Genomic DNA, 15,243 nt, shown 5'->3' on the forward strand with positions numbered 1-15,243 from the left:
TTAACACATTGCGTACGAATACGAGATGTCTTGTTTGTTTTTCGCATATTTATTTAATTTAATTTATATAATAAATAATAATTGAAATATAAACAATCCTATATAATAAACACATGCATAAAAAATGTATAGTAATATTAGAAACATTTCAGAAATCCGAATTACAAAAGTGGATATATAAATTCTACCCCGTCTCTGGACGCTAAAAATAGTGCGAGTCTTGCAAGCGGTTGAAGTAACAGAGTGCTGTACGCAATGTGTTAGAAAGAACGGTGAACTCTGCCAAGCAGTCGATATAGATCTTACCAAACAAAAGAATTATAAAGGAAACCGCAGTAAATTCGATCAGTAGACCTTAACCGTAAAACACCTATTCCAGTATAACCACGAGCGTGGATTGAGCACCCAACCCCTACACGATGGATCTTACTAAACAAAAGAATTCCATCGTTCACCCAATAAACGCACCCTCGTAATGCCCAAAAGAAACCGCGGTAAATTCGACTACTGGACAGTCCCAGTCTTGAAATCTCTGTTTCGGTAGAACAACGCGCGAGAATTGAGCCCCCAATCCCGTACACGATGGGTCTTACTAAACAATAAGATTCCATCGTTCGCTGGTGCAGCGGCTCGGATAACGCGCGCTAAGTCGCGCTAGTCCCTGGTAACCAGGCAATCTCGCGCGGCAGGGGATTGCGCAAAAATCCAAGTTTGCCCGGAGTAAACCGCGAACGCCTCTTAACGAGGACTTCGGGCCACGGGTGCGCCGAGTATCAACGTCGCCTGAATATTTCACTCTAGCCGGGGGTGTGCGCCGCGGCGCGACGGCATGGCAGCCTCGCTTCTGATAATCCAGCAAGGCGCGAGGAGAGAACACAACTATGCCGTCACGGTTATGCCGGCTGGTTATCGACATCGTGTACACAGAAGTTTACACACCATCTATCGAGCAGTGCGCCACGAGTAATCCTATTTGAGACTGATCGCTGAGAGCCGCCCCCTCATCCCTTAACGTTCCTGATACACACCGAGCGAAATTACTTTCTCGCTGGGAGGCCCGTGTATATACACCTACGAGGCGACGCCACCCCGCTGGCTCTATGATCGATTCCGATGAAAATCGTTCGAATGAGAATCGATGCTTTTTATCCTCTACATTCGAGCTTGGGATTCGTCCCGGTTGAAGAGAGGATTATGTTTGATTTTGGGGGACGAAAGTTTCGGAAGTATGTTTCCAGGATCTGGATCGCTGAGATTTCAGGTGGGTCTCGGTGATGTTGAATCGTGCAGTGATTATATTTTGGATATTTTTCTTATAGATCGTGGCGAGTGTTTTGTTGTTTTGTTCAGAGGTTGTGGGAGAAGTGTGTATTCGGGATATCTTGAAGAAACTTAATGTTTCATTTGCGAATGATGAAGGTGAATTGATGTATGGATTACGAAAAATGATGTAATAATAATTATAATGACTCAGTATTATTTGCTGGCAATCCGAATGTGATTTAAGCGGAATATATGCGCTCTAATGATAATGATTGTGTAAATCGAACACGTGCATACGCTAATGAGGCGAGTAGGTTAAGTTAACTAAATTGGGCTGAGCGTGGTGCTGGAGAGATAAAGAATAAGTATAGTGGTATTATATAAACTTCCGTTCCGATAGAAAAGTGAGATTGATGCTGTGGAAACTCTAGGATGATAATTAACCAGTCGACGTGAGATACGGGCGAGTGACAGTGGTTACTGCATTTAGTGAATCAGCTAATGCGAGAAGTTCTTGGCTTGATGAAAAGGTCTGGGCTCAAGGAAATAAGTAATGCAGTGCTGCAGCTATGAAAGAAACAATTTGTACCATCGCTTTCAAGAATCTTCTGCTAATTTACTTATTTAATGATTAGTAAGAAACCTAGAAGGAATATATTGTACAATATTACTGGTCTAAATTACAGATGAAATCCCATCAATGCCTCTACAATTCGACGAAAGGCTCGTGATATAAAATGCTCGATTCAATTTTCATCTGACAACTCAGAAGATTATAAGATTTTTGATAAATTTGGTAACGTTTACCGACACCTTTATGATGTCTCCGACCTAACCTGGAAATTAACACTGGAACTATCAAGCATTTAATACGATCGATATGTAATCCCTATCAAAATTCTAACAATAGATTATCTGCAGTTTCTTCAGACATTCATTATAGTATTCAAATGAAACTTATTTTCAAGATAAGTAAATATATTTGTCGTTAGGCTTCTGATAAAAACTAAGTTACTTAAGATCGTGTAATACATGAAGTCTTCAATAAGATTCATCAGTACGTACTGTAACTAATTTTTGTCGAAACTGCCAGACGATTGTTACAGAGGAACTTCGGACAATACAGCCAACCGACGTTTCCTTCTTGTTCGAAGAACATAACGTTCTCGCCGAAGAACGCAGATACTCGCGAAAATTCACACATTCGTATACACCGTATCGTGTAAAGTACAATATACACGGTATGTAAACCAAGGCTCTGTTGGGCTATCCTTCACCTGCTGCGCTAACAAGAGCTCATAATAGTTTCTAACTTTGGAAACGAAAGTTCGAACTCGTTTCATGTTCCTCGATGGAAGTTGTTTATTGTGTAACCACATTTCCATATATTTACAGGCTTACGTATATACATATATAAAATTTACATCGAAGTCTCTGCGACTTTCGTGAACAATTCGTAATTTCGCTTAGACCTAAGGGTGGATTAGAAAATTCACGGAATACGTTTTCACTGTGACGAACAGGCCCACAATTTTTTTTCGAAATTAACGAGCCTCGAAGGTACGAGCAGTAGAAAAACTACGATAAACCTTGTAACTTTTTTGGACCGTCTTTGGGGTTGTCGAATCGCCACTGTTTCCATTTAAACTATTCATATCTGAAGTCCGGGAAGGTTGAACTATTAAAAATAGAAGATCGAATTCGTAAATGTTGCGCGCGTTGAAACCGCCATTGCCTCTGTCTTATTTTAAGTGGAACTTTAAATTCACGTGAACTCCACAGCTAATATTCGAATCGATATTTAACAGTTTCCTTGAAAAAGAGTTATAAAAAATGTAGTTAACCTACTGGTCCGGTAATTTCTACCAAATTAATTAATTTTCTCAGTGAAATATTGTTCGCTGCCAAGGAATCGCTTACTAATTGCAGATGCTGTAAAGTCTAAAGGGAAAAGCCGACAAAAAAAGAAATAGTCTGGGAGAGTCAGGTTTTTCACGGGATATTTCAGCATCCTATTAGAAATTCGGTTGCCCGTTAGTAATGTTTGCACAGGATGCACTGGCAGTGTCGGACATTCTGCAATTTTAAAATCTGGATGAAACGCGCGCGCCCATTCTCGCAACTCTGGATTTCAAACGAGTGACGCTACTTTTAAACGACCGTAATGGAAACGTTGATAATGGGCGAAGATTTATGAGCGGCATCAGAGGTTATATAACGGGATGGGAGTGGGTGGAAAATATTAAAGGCGAACAGCACGAAAGTTTTGAATACCGTGGAACGTATAAGGAACTTAATTGTAAGTAATACGCTGACTTGATCGAATAGATGAAGAGCAATTGTCTCGTCGTTAGACAAAAAAATGAAGAAATGCATCGAATTCACGGTAAAATTAGAAATTAACCTATTCAAGGCAAGGATCTTTCTGGAATACGGTCCTCGGAAGCCAAGAATCAAAATCATCCACTATTCATTTCTCGCAATCTCAACGATCTTGATTGTAGGTTAGACTTTTAAAGTCTCAACTTGAAATCAATACAAATTTTCATTTCAGCACACCTTGAATTTTGACTACCAGTGCCAGTATATCGCTACTGTTACTGATCATTCCATGATCATTACACGCACGTGTAATTAACCGTTTCGGCAAGGTACTATATTATAAATAGTGTAATTCGTCTCGAATGGGTTAAAATCGGTATACCACGTTGAAATCGAGAAAGAATCTATATTCATGATCGAAATCGAATAGAATTATTAAAGAGTTTCAAATAGAGATAAGTCTGAGATCTGTCAGCGTTATGCAAAGTATTAAGATAGTGAAATAAAAGCAGAAACTCGAAAGTTTCTAAGTGAAAAATGTCCCCATAACTTAGAGCAAAAAGCTAGGAACAATTATCTCCGAATTGGTAACTTCGAACGTGAATCAAAACTGGCCCTAAAGGAGTTGAAATGTCCCCGGGAAGTTTCCCAGGGATCCGCGGGGACGAAACTACGGCGTCACTTCCTTCGGGCGTCCCTTTCTGGAACATCCTGTAGGCATTCAACAGTCTCCGTCGGAAGCAGAAACGATTTGTTCGCAAAACGGCCGGAAGAAGGTGAAACGTGGAAAGCGGAGAGACCAATATTTGCTCAGCCGAATCACACGGTCGTTACCATTAACGAAGCAGGCGAAGATCCATGGTAGCCGAATAGGAAGCGACGAGCATTGAGGGATTCATAGTCGATCGCCGCGTTCCCACATAAAAAAAAAAGACGGACCGTTTTTTTTCCCATTTCCCCGGCAATTTCTGGAAGAACCGTTCTTTCCTATTTTCATTCCCCAATCCCGCGTATTCATCGTGATTTTTGTAACGATGGAGGATTTGTTTAAAAGAGCCACTGGGAGCTCTAATGATAGCTTCATAATTACGAGCTGCGGCGGTAATCAGAAGTCAACTTGTTCTACTGCTCGGATCACGGTGAATAACGCTTCCTTCGCGTTTTTCTTTCGAAAAATATCCAGCTGATATTTACACGTGCATGGATCCTTACGTGTCGAAATATTACCTTCGACGAGTTGCTCTTCAATATCCGAAGACTAGTGATATGTTTAAATAGATATTAACTCCCATATCGCGATCAGTGTTATCTAATCTAATTCTACGAATGAAAATACATTTTATTCTGCAAGGTAAACAATTGAATCTGATGGTTAACACTAAAATGTCGGATTATCAATAAACAATGTCGTGTTTCGCGGTCGACCGATCAACGTTAGAACTACTAGATGTATCAAAACGTTTCGAATCGCATTCTTACGGCCATTGAAAAGGTACTAATGTTTCTGTAAGAGACTATTGGAAAAACTGATTCTATCAATTTTATATTAAAAATTAAAACACGGAAGAATTGGAGCTTCGATGAACGTACTCTACTTTCTATACTTTAAATATAAAACTCGATTTTACAGGCCGCCGGTGACAGCGTTCGAAAAAGTGTCACGTGTTCCCGATAAGATTTTTCAAAAATTCCGTTCGCGGGTTTCGTTCGCGATTTACTGCTTTGAAAGATGGCGGATATATTTCCAGTTTCAGTTCCCGGCAGCGAAGATCGACGGGGATCGTGCGGCAGCCGTCGAATTTCGTTTGAGACGGTCCGTCGGCACGCCATGTGCACGGGAATAGGAAATCTCCGCACCCGCTAGAATTCTCTCAACTTTAAGACGGCGTAAAACGTTTAAGTGTGGCCATCAAATTTTCTGCTGGCACGTTTACGGTGTCGGAAAGGCGTCGGTCGGGGCGGTGGCAAGTCAGATGGAACACTGCGACCCGGATTAATATCGCGGTAAGACTGCGGTGACTGGGGACCAGTCGGCGATTCGGAGCTTCGATCTGAACGCTTGCAAAATCGAAAGGTCTCCGAGCAACTGTACGCGATACGTTCATCGCGAACGATGCTTCGACGCGTCTTATAGTTTTTAGCGCCCACACCTTCCAAACGAGAGACGAGAGATTCCGCGGCGATAATTTTTCGCGTTGAAAATTTTCATGGGAACGAGCATTTTCCTTTTTCCTGTTTTCATTTTTTAAGGCTCGCGTGATGCGATACTATCTCGCGCCGAAGCTCGAGGCGCAAACGAGAGATTAGGTTGCGAGACGTATAAATTTTAAGAAGCGGGGGAGTAAAAGGAGATTAATACTCCTTTCTCAGGGGAATTCTTTATGCGTCATCGGGGAGAGAAATGAGTGTTTAAACTCGAAGAGAAAAGATGGAGAATTTGTTTCGTACGAAGATCTGAGGAGATGGTTGGATTCAAACGAAATGTGGATTTTCGTGATTTCGGGGGTTCGATAAGATCGTTTGGGATAGTTTGGAAATGGTATTACGATATGTCTGTTGTGTTGTTCGATAGTAGAGTTTTGAGGAATAATGTTCAATTTGTAACGAACGCGACGTGCGATGAACGGGGAAATGGGCGCAAAGAAGAACACTTAACCGTGCAAGATGGAAAATCAATGAAATATACCTCCTGTGCTAGCCACCAGAGGTCTTTCATCTTAAAATCCCTGTTTTCATCTTGTTCCACGCCTAACCGTCGGTGTGTTCAAACAAATCGCCTATCGTAACACCGAATGTTCCCGCGTTTAAGGCTCCATTGTGCTGGATGACCCTTCCATTCCTCTTCACACCTTCCTTTGTCTTCGTTCCACCTTTCACGTTCCTTCGCGAGACAGACACGTGCTGAGAGTGCTCGAACGGTTTGCTTAGACATTATAAATCTTGATCGTACACTAGAACCGGGCGTGTTGTTGCATAATGATTGCTCGGATGATCCTCTGTTTGCGGAAGAGGGAGACACTAGTATCACTGTGCGAGGTATCTCATAAAATCCTTTTTTTTCCTCTGAAAACAGCTTGAGAAGTCGTGGAAAATGTTGGAACGTTAGATGTTCCTTCAAGTATTCAGAATGAAATTCTATGATTTTTAATAATTATTTAGCTCCAGTTCTTTTTTGGTGTAAGGCTGATATACCTGTCCGTCTCAATCGTTTTACAATGACTGGGATGAGGTCGAAATCTCCAAGTATGATTCATTAATCGAATAATAATTTCCATCTAAATAGACCGGATGAACCTAACGACGTGGCAAAGAGTCGTCTGTCTGTTCTAAATCGGTCGCATTATTTATTCATGTTGCAACATCGCGAGGAATGAATGGGAAAAATGTGCGAACTTTCTCACAGAGATCATAGGTATGACGGTAACCTTCGGTGGCAAGGTCGATCGGGAATAAATTTCACTGTGCGACCCAGATATCGCTGTTCCTAGATTTGTATCCCTTCGTTATTCGCTTTAAGTTTCATGGAAAGGACAGAGAATTGGATGATCCGGAGAAACTGTCACTAAAACGTCCAACGACGAATACCGACGCTACAAAAGCAATTACGAAATTCCGACGCACTCGTGAACGAAGAAGCCGTTGGGGTTTTTAAAGAGACCGCAGGACAATCATTCGTAAAGAGATATTAGCAAAAATTTCTAGCAATTTCGCGTCCCGCAAAAATTCTGGATCTCTATAGATCCGAGGACCGTAAACCAGACGACTCTCCTAAATGATAATGATTAGACCGTGGATTTCCTGCATTTACGACGGACACTATAATCTAAAATTCAAGGCAATATAAAGTTTCATACAGTTTAACGAGTTTTTTATTTTATTAAGGCTCCGTCTGAACCTTTAATGGAGGAACGAAATATTTATTAGATTCCAATTTCCGCGGGCGATCCATGAAAACTTCTATTTGCATAAATATGCGCAGCCTACTAACGATCAGTTAAGGCAAGCTCAAGACAGCTTCATAAAAATTCTTGACGGCAGTCGTTCCGAGAAGATCTATACGATTATTCCAAAAGATATTTAATATACATAATACTACCAGACCAAAATCCGCGGGATCTTCCTGGTACGAGACAAAACGGAGATCTGCAAAGACTATCAACCGAAAGAACGATACGAGCTTCACAAATATCCTCTATCTTGCAAATCCAAGGACCTGAAAGCTACAGAATAATCTTGGAGGATTAATCACAGATGACGATGATAGTTTCGACGTCCTTAGCCTATATCGATGCAAACATGAACACGTTACAATCGTTCCAGACAAATTCCCGAAGAGATTTCAATCGAGGGAAACAGTGGACCCGCAGCGAAATGTCGAGTTTCAACGAGTCCAATGGCGTGAAATTGGGGGGTTATACCGTGGGATGATCAGCTTAAAAGAAAACAGTGGCGTCTCCGCGAATCCTCGAGGGAAAACGCGAGATTCCGGACGAGCCGCGTCCGTCGATCTACTCGGGGACGCGGGCCGAAGGGCTCTGATCGATTGGAAGGGATCGCCGCGCTAGATCCGCGGCTCTCCTCGCGCGTGCTGCTATTGCGCGTGCGCGTGCTTGGTACGCGTGTGCATGAGCAGGGTATCGCTGCGCGTGTAAACCGCGGGACAGAGCCGGCAGGCGTACTTTCCCGGGAAATGCACGTAATAGTGATTGCGCACGTTCGTCACGACCTTACCGCACAACGAGCACCGCCTCCTCTCGTCGCTGTTACTCTGTCTCTCAAATATTTGCGATATCCGCCAATTTTTCAGCTCTGCAACAACAGAAACCACAGGGTCAGCAAGCCACGAAACAACGCGCAAACCCGTCGCGACTGGCGCAGCGTCATCTCTCTATTTCTGGCTGTCTTTTCTCCTTCTATCCTCTTTTTTCCTCAGTTCCCCTCTGTTTTTGTTCCACCGCATTTTTTTTTTGTTGGTTTTTTATCTCGATTTTTCGGGGTTCGGTTTTCGCTCGACCCGCGACTCCCACGCCCGCTAATTCCGTGAAACGGTCGTTTTCGCTCCGGCGTGCGCGTGTGCGTGTAAGGCCATCTGGATCGAGGAGGATTCGAAGAGGAGTCCTACAGGCAAGGATGACTCGGCGACGAACGGTCACGCGGGAATGTTTCGTGCTGTTTTGCCGGGATCAAATGAACTTCGAATCTTACAACTCTGCGACGGAAGTCGACGATCTTTTTTGAAACTTCTATTCGAATCGGGCAAGTCTTGTCTGTGGAGTTTAGTCGATTCTTTTGTGGAAGATAACCCTACTGTTGGCTCTGTAAACTGGGATCGTGATGTGGCGAGAAGAATGTTTGGCAAATCAGTTGGTAGTTGTGAAATGAAGACCCTATTTATCGATGAAATCCAGTTAGGGGATGCTAGAACAGAATCTAACTAGAATTCACGAGATTGGGCTAATTTATTCGTTTCGTTATTAAAGATACTTGTATACGGAATCTAATTAACAGCTTTTTTCCCACCCTAATAAATGCCAAACGGTATATCATGACAGTGACTTGTTAACCCTTCTCTCACTGGTGATTACAGAGATCGATTACTTGAACGCAACGAACAGCAATGCGACAGACTCCAATGATTCGTGGTTAATCGTGGAAAACCTGTACGACACACCCACGGAAAAAGTTGCGTTACACCGGCTCATGCCTGAGTTTACATTCAGACGGACCCTGGAGACCGTAATAGGGCACGTAAAGAGGGAAGGAGTCGTGCCGAGGGCCCTTCTATTCATGAACTGCACTGGTTAAGAGCTCTGAGTGCCTCCCCCACTTTGCGACGTTTGGTTTCCTTATTGCACGACCATAACTACCCCTACTTTGTGCTTATGGTTACCGGTTCACATACGTGCATTTGGTGTAAGCGGAATATGACACGGTGAGAGTGATGTCGAAATATAATAATCCAATAAGAGTGTAAAAATTTATATATTGTTCACTGACAATATATAGAAGCAAGCAGACGTCAATGAAGCTAAATATTAAACACGATCATTTTATTTCTATTCCCATTTTATTCTCCAATCACAGGTGCATTCCTTCTCCTTAACGCAACCCTCGCCAGTTGCATTGTTGAGAAGAGTTCAAAGTTTCATTCAATTTGAAACAATTTCTTTCGAATTGAATCAGTTAAATTATTCTGTTAACCCAGAGCGACTCGTAGCTCGTCCCGCATAAAAGAGTCAACAGAAATCCAGAAACGATAAAACATAATGAAACTCAGCGCACAATGGATCGCTCTCTTGAAAATAATTTAATCAACATACTCCCCGACGGAATTACCCCGTCGAGAAACGAGTAGACCACCCCGTATAAAAGGATCCACTGGTGGAAGCACTGAAGTATATACTAGACCAGCGCTACTCAACCTAAGCACCACAAGGACCTTCCCCACCTAGATCGCGTTTATTCCTTCCTACCCCAGATATGGTTCCTCCAACTCCGGCAGAGTTAGCTATCTGCACTGTGTATGCACACGTTGCACGCGAACGGTGATCCGCTCGCGTCAAGTCTATCAGAGGTGTCTAACTGCCTCTCCCCCTATGATTGACTCTCGATCAGTCAGTCCATTACTATTTCTGCACCGGTAGCAGCACAAGTCCCATGATTAACCGATCCTCCTATTATAAACAGCTTTGGTAGTGTTCGATACAAATATCTGACTTCTACACATATGACCCTGCAACGTTGACTAGCCTGCTTGTAGTAGCATTCTGCCAGCAACTGAAGGAGAAGGAAGATTACTAAGTCGCTGGTGACATGTCCCATAGAAGGAATGCGGATCTGATTGGTCACGGCGGAAGGGGCTCGCCCATTCTCGCATTTTCGGTTCTAGCGTGCTGTTTGCTGAAACAGTCGCACATACTCATTCGACCGCGCGACGGTAAGAGTAAACAAAGCACATGGAAGATCCCTCGTGACGTCCTGCGAGACTCCTTTTCGGAGATATGTAGTAGAGATAGAGTTCTCCTGGTCAAATAGACGAAAAAGGGGAAAGCTACAGTGGCTGGCTAGCCACCAGTTAGATATCCATGAAATATAGTTATTTGGGGTTCTGAGATTCTGATGCATCCAGGAGAGTTCTCCAAATGTTTCGTCGTTGTTGCACCTTCCTCAAAGATAAGAGTCAGAGAAGAATTGGTACTGAGTTGGAACGATGACGAAATATTGGGAGAACTTTCTTATTGGTTACGGTTTACTCCCGAAAGATGATCTTTCAAGACGTGAAAGTGTCAAATCTGCTAACCCTGGAGTAGATGATCGTGGCATGTTGATTCCGCTGCGGACGTCGTGACTGTTGCATCCAGAAAAACCTGATGTCTGAACCGTGAAGCAAGATGTCTTAGCTTGAGCTATCGTCTTCTCGGAAAGGAATTTCAGTACTGGTTGCACGAACTCTTCGGGAACTGGGCGTCTTTCGGCTCCTCGATCACTCCGGGTAGCAACTTACTGGCGCAGGTCGAAGGATTAACGTAGACGCTTCGTCGCGTGACGTTGACGCTCGACGGAGATGAAGGGAGCAGACTCCGATGAAACTGTTCTCCCCCGGACTCCTTGTTCGATGCACGAGACCCGGCCTCCCTCGACGCATGAGTCGACGATTGCAAAGCCACGCGAAACACAATCGAGCTTGTGATCTTTGTTCCAGCGTACGGCGTGTACGGTAGAGACAAGTGAGTAGTCGTGTTGGTTTCTTGTGAGGTGTGATGGGAGACTGAATGAATTAGGTTGTATCGATTGCTGTGTTTCTCGGGGTTTTTGTTTGGGGATGCTTGCTTTGCTGTTTAACCTGGTAATCGGAGGAACGAGTCAATTCGTCGTTTGTGTTTGTCTGTGTTCTCCACGTGTTAAGTTAATGTGTTGGTTTTCGATTGAAATTAATAAATGATTTTGGATAGCTTCGGAAAACAAGTAGTTAACAGGTGACACGTTGATAGTAGTCGATTCATTTAGTAATTCATATATAGCGTTTTAAATCTGTGATCTGAGATCCTGTAGTAATTGGATTTAAAGGGGTTGAAACTAGCATTTATCAGGTATTTTTTGGAGAACAAACATTTCTAATGAGAACAATAAATCCATGAAAGTAATATTCATATGAAAAAATGTCCGTAATAGCTATTCCTTGCACGCCCTATAGAATATAAATTCAGAAGAGCCAAGGAAATATATGGAACGAGATAAAATTTATGATGCAACCGGGTAAGGGTTGATCCCTCGCCTTAAGATAAATCAAAATGGTAGAGTAAATATTATCTTTATGCAAGCTCGTTTTCAAGAAAAATAACTTTCAAACGTTACTCGCATTTCATTGGAACTTTGTCCGATAGAATTCATTCTGATACCTTTGATACCCTTTATTTTTTATAATAGCAAACACAAACATATTCTCCACCGACAAGTATAATTAACAATTTATTAAAAAAGGAAGCGTAGACAGATTAATCGGTTCGTTATACAATAACTCTTAAAAGTAGCTCTTCTCAAGAACGAAATACAGTTATTCTATCATTTTGACGTATTTCTCGGTTCGCAATCAATTCTTTCCGAATTGTACCAAAAATCGTTCACCCTGTGCGCCACAGAAACGGAACAAAGGAAACGCGCGCGCGTGTGTGCGTGTGTATGTATGCGTGTGTGTATGTCTAACCAAAGAAGAAAAGAAATCATGATTCAGAGATGTATTAAAAATCCAATAATAAAGACGAGGAAGATACTCCGGTATTATTCAAAACAGTACATTTTAAAAACCATAGCATGAATACAAATTCACCGCATAGAAAATGGTATCTGCGCGCTTAGTAGAGTACAATGAATCACTCACGTATGTGCTCTATTTCCTTTATTCTTATCGATCTACTCCTTTATTCTTTTCCGTGCACGTGCCCGACAAAGAGGAACTGATCACTAGACTGCGGACCTTTATGCAAATATAGGATTTCGCCAATTCATATAGACCAGAATTAAATAGAACGTTATTTCGCTCTATCCGACATTCGATAAAACAGGAACCTTATCGAACATCCTTGAACTCTCGACGAACAAAGATCCGCAGTTTACCGATCATTAGACCGTGGCTGTCACGCATTCACGCAATTGATTAACGAAGAACCTTTAACAAACAGCAACAAACATTTACTTGAAAACATTCCGAGATCGTTGGAACATCGATTCCGTTGATCGCGATTTCTCGTCGGGACGCGAGTTCGCGTGAACAATCGTAGTCCGACGCAGCCGCAACAGATTCGTTACACGTGAAAAGTGAAAGAAGACGAGAGTCCTAGGCGGACGAATTATTGGACGTTCGAACGTGCAGTGATTTTCGTTTTCCTGTCAGCGATACGTCTGACCGCCGGATCCGGCGACAGCAGCCGGAAGTATCGGCAGGTTAACGGGAGTATCGGCAACGCACGATCTGAAATTGACAATCGACTCGGGGATCTGAAACGGGAATGGTCGGATGAGATGACACACGCTGTCAAAATTCCATTGTTCCCTAAACAAACACGAAACAAGGTGAAAAATTACAATGTTCTCGTGCTGACTCACGCCCGTCGCCGCGTTTACACGCATAGACACCCCTTAACGACGCATTTGCTTCCGCACGGTGTCCCGTAGCTCTTTCACTGACACAGGAATTGCTTTCTCGAAGATCATTGGTAGACTGGATCTTTATACAAATCCCCGTTTCTGTAAATTACGAATGAAATAGGAAAGAGAGATGTATCTTCGATAATGAATGCTGTTAAGTTAGAGATAAAAGAAAATCATTATCGATTTTCGAAATGTTTAGGAATCCATATCATCGTGTATAAATATCCATAGTCTAATAATTAATAATCCACAGTAATAATTAACGAAAGAGCGACAGGCCGGAGCACCGCGCGAACACAAACGTCCGAAGGGGACAACATCAATGATCTGGAAGAAGAAGAAAAAAGAAAGATAGACGGCTCGGTTAACACACAATTATGTTTAATCAAAAAATTAGTATGAAATACATTAAATGCACATGTGATTAATTCTCCATTATTTTTTTTTGTTTTGTTTGTTTGTTTGTTTCTTTATCCTCATCATCCATATATTATCTACACTATAATTAAAGGTGTATATAATAATTGCAATCGTAACATAACACTTGCATGTTAGAATAACCATAAGAATAAGAATATAATCGTAGTAACAATAAGAAGTAGTAAGAATAATTTCTCGTAATAAAATCGATTACGCCCTATAATGATCGTTAGTCCTTGTACCTGCATGGTCAACGGTATTATGTTTTCGTTCCGTTTCGCTACCATTTCGTTTCTGTTTCTTTATTTTCCCTCACTTCTTTCCTCTCCTTTCTATTCTCGCCGGTAAAGTGCGCCTATTGTACGTTTTCACAAAATGTGTTTCACCTTCTCGTATGTTATCCTCGTTTGGATTCCTAAGCTTATCGGAGCTCCTCCAAAAATGAAACGAAAAAATAGAAGAAGGGTGTGTGGACTGTAAATACAATGATTCTCGTCCCGGATAAGAGAACGACGGGAAACTATGTGTTCATTAGCACGGCCGTCGCGGCGACCGGCGTCGGCTGTTTCGTACCGTCGCTTCTCCGATCGCCGCAATGTCCGACGCCGACGAGGACGATCGCGAGGCGTCGAGCGACAAGAACGGGATTCCCGTCGATCGCGGCCGTCATCGACATCCTCGTCGACGTCGTCCGGCCGACGATGTAGCAACGGAAGGCTCGCCCGAAGCTTTAAACTGTCTTCCGCGAGATGTGTGCCATGTTTCCCCGTTTCGCTGTTGGTACACCCTAAAAACACACTCGCTCTCTCTCTTCCTCGCCCACTTTCGTTCATTCTCACACTCATTCTCTCTCTTCCTCGCCCACTTTCGTTCATTCTCAGACTCACTCTCACTTTCTCTCTCACTCACACACACTCTCTCCCTCTCTCTCTCTCTCTCTCTCTCTCTCTCTCTCTCTCTCTCTCTCTTCTCCCTCTCTCTCTCTCCCTCTTTTTCTCTCTATACCATCTGCATGAAGCAGTGGCTACACTCAATGCGTGTTCGAACGAATTGTAGTTCCGACGAACTCGATACGTCAAGATAATTAAATATGCATACGAATCTCTGAGTGTATACTGTTGTAGAAAGCTCGAGTCTTCAAAGTTTCAAGGTTTGACCTTACAGATTGTATCTTTGAAGCTTCAAGACTGAACTTTGAAAGGTCGATCTTAGATTCAAGGGTCTGCAATGTTCAAACCGTACTCGAAGAATCGACACTTCAGCTTTTAAAACGCAAAGCTTAAGTCCTCGGGCTATAGATTCTAAAGGTGAGGAGTCATTTTGACAACACTAGTGCACATATAATGATCTTCAAATGTTCGTCCGTCGAAACGCTGGTTCGTTAGAGTACGCGTTCAGCGTAACCTAGTCCTAACTCGATCGTGAATTATCATTGTATGCGTCTCCAAAATGTTTCCCTCTCCCTCCCCCTTGCGACTGCATAGCATCAAGAGAGTCGATTAACAAGTCGAACGAAGATATGGAAGAAAAGGGAGAGACAGAAGCGAGACCGGTGCTTCATCATCGGAGCTTCATTGGACGGTAATAAAA

At 42.6% G+C, this 15,243-nt stretch overlaps 1 protein-coding gene across 3 annotated transcripts in view; it reads right to left on the minus strand.

The window, feature by feature from the left end:
* Nucleotides 1–15,243, minus strand: part of LOC116430295 (zinc finger and BTB domain-containing protein 8A) — an 87,621-nt gene that overhangs the window by 15,930 nt on the left and 56,448 nt on the right. Inside the window, exon 5 of one of the 3 annotated variants that reach the window (XM_076366393.1) lies at nucleotides 1,920–8,394. The exons of the other annotated variants lie outside the window; for them this stretch is intronic. Within the exon in view, the coding sequence (XP_076222508.1) occupies nucleotides 8,177–8,394 (218 nt within the window). The 3' untranslated portion in view covers nucleotides 1,920–8,176. Of the gene's footprint in view, nucleotides 1–1,919; nucleotides 8,395–15,243 lie in introns of those variants that run through there. 3 annotated transcript variants of the gene reach the window in all.

This window comes from Nomia melanderi, chromosome 3 (genome assembly GCF_051020985.1).
Source record: "Nomia melanderi isolate GNS246 chromosome 3, iyNomMela1, whole genome shotgun sequence".
In the NCBI taxonomy this organism is placed as follows: domain Eukaryota; kingdom Metazoa; phylum Arthropoda; class Insecta; order Hymenoptera; family Halictidae; genus Nomia; species Nomia melanderi.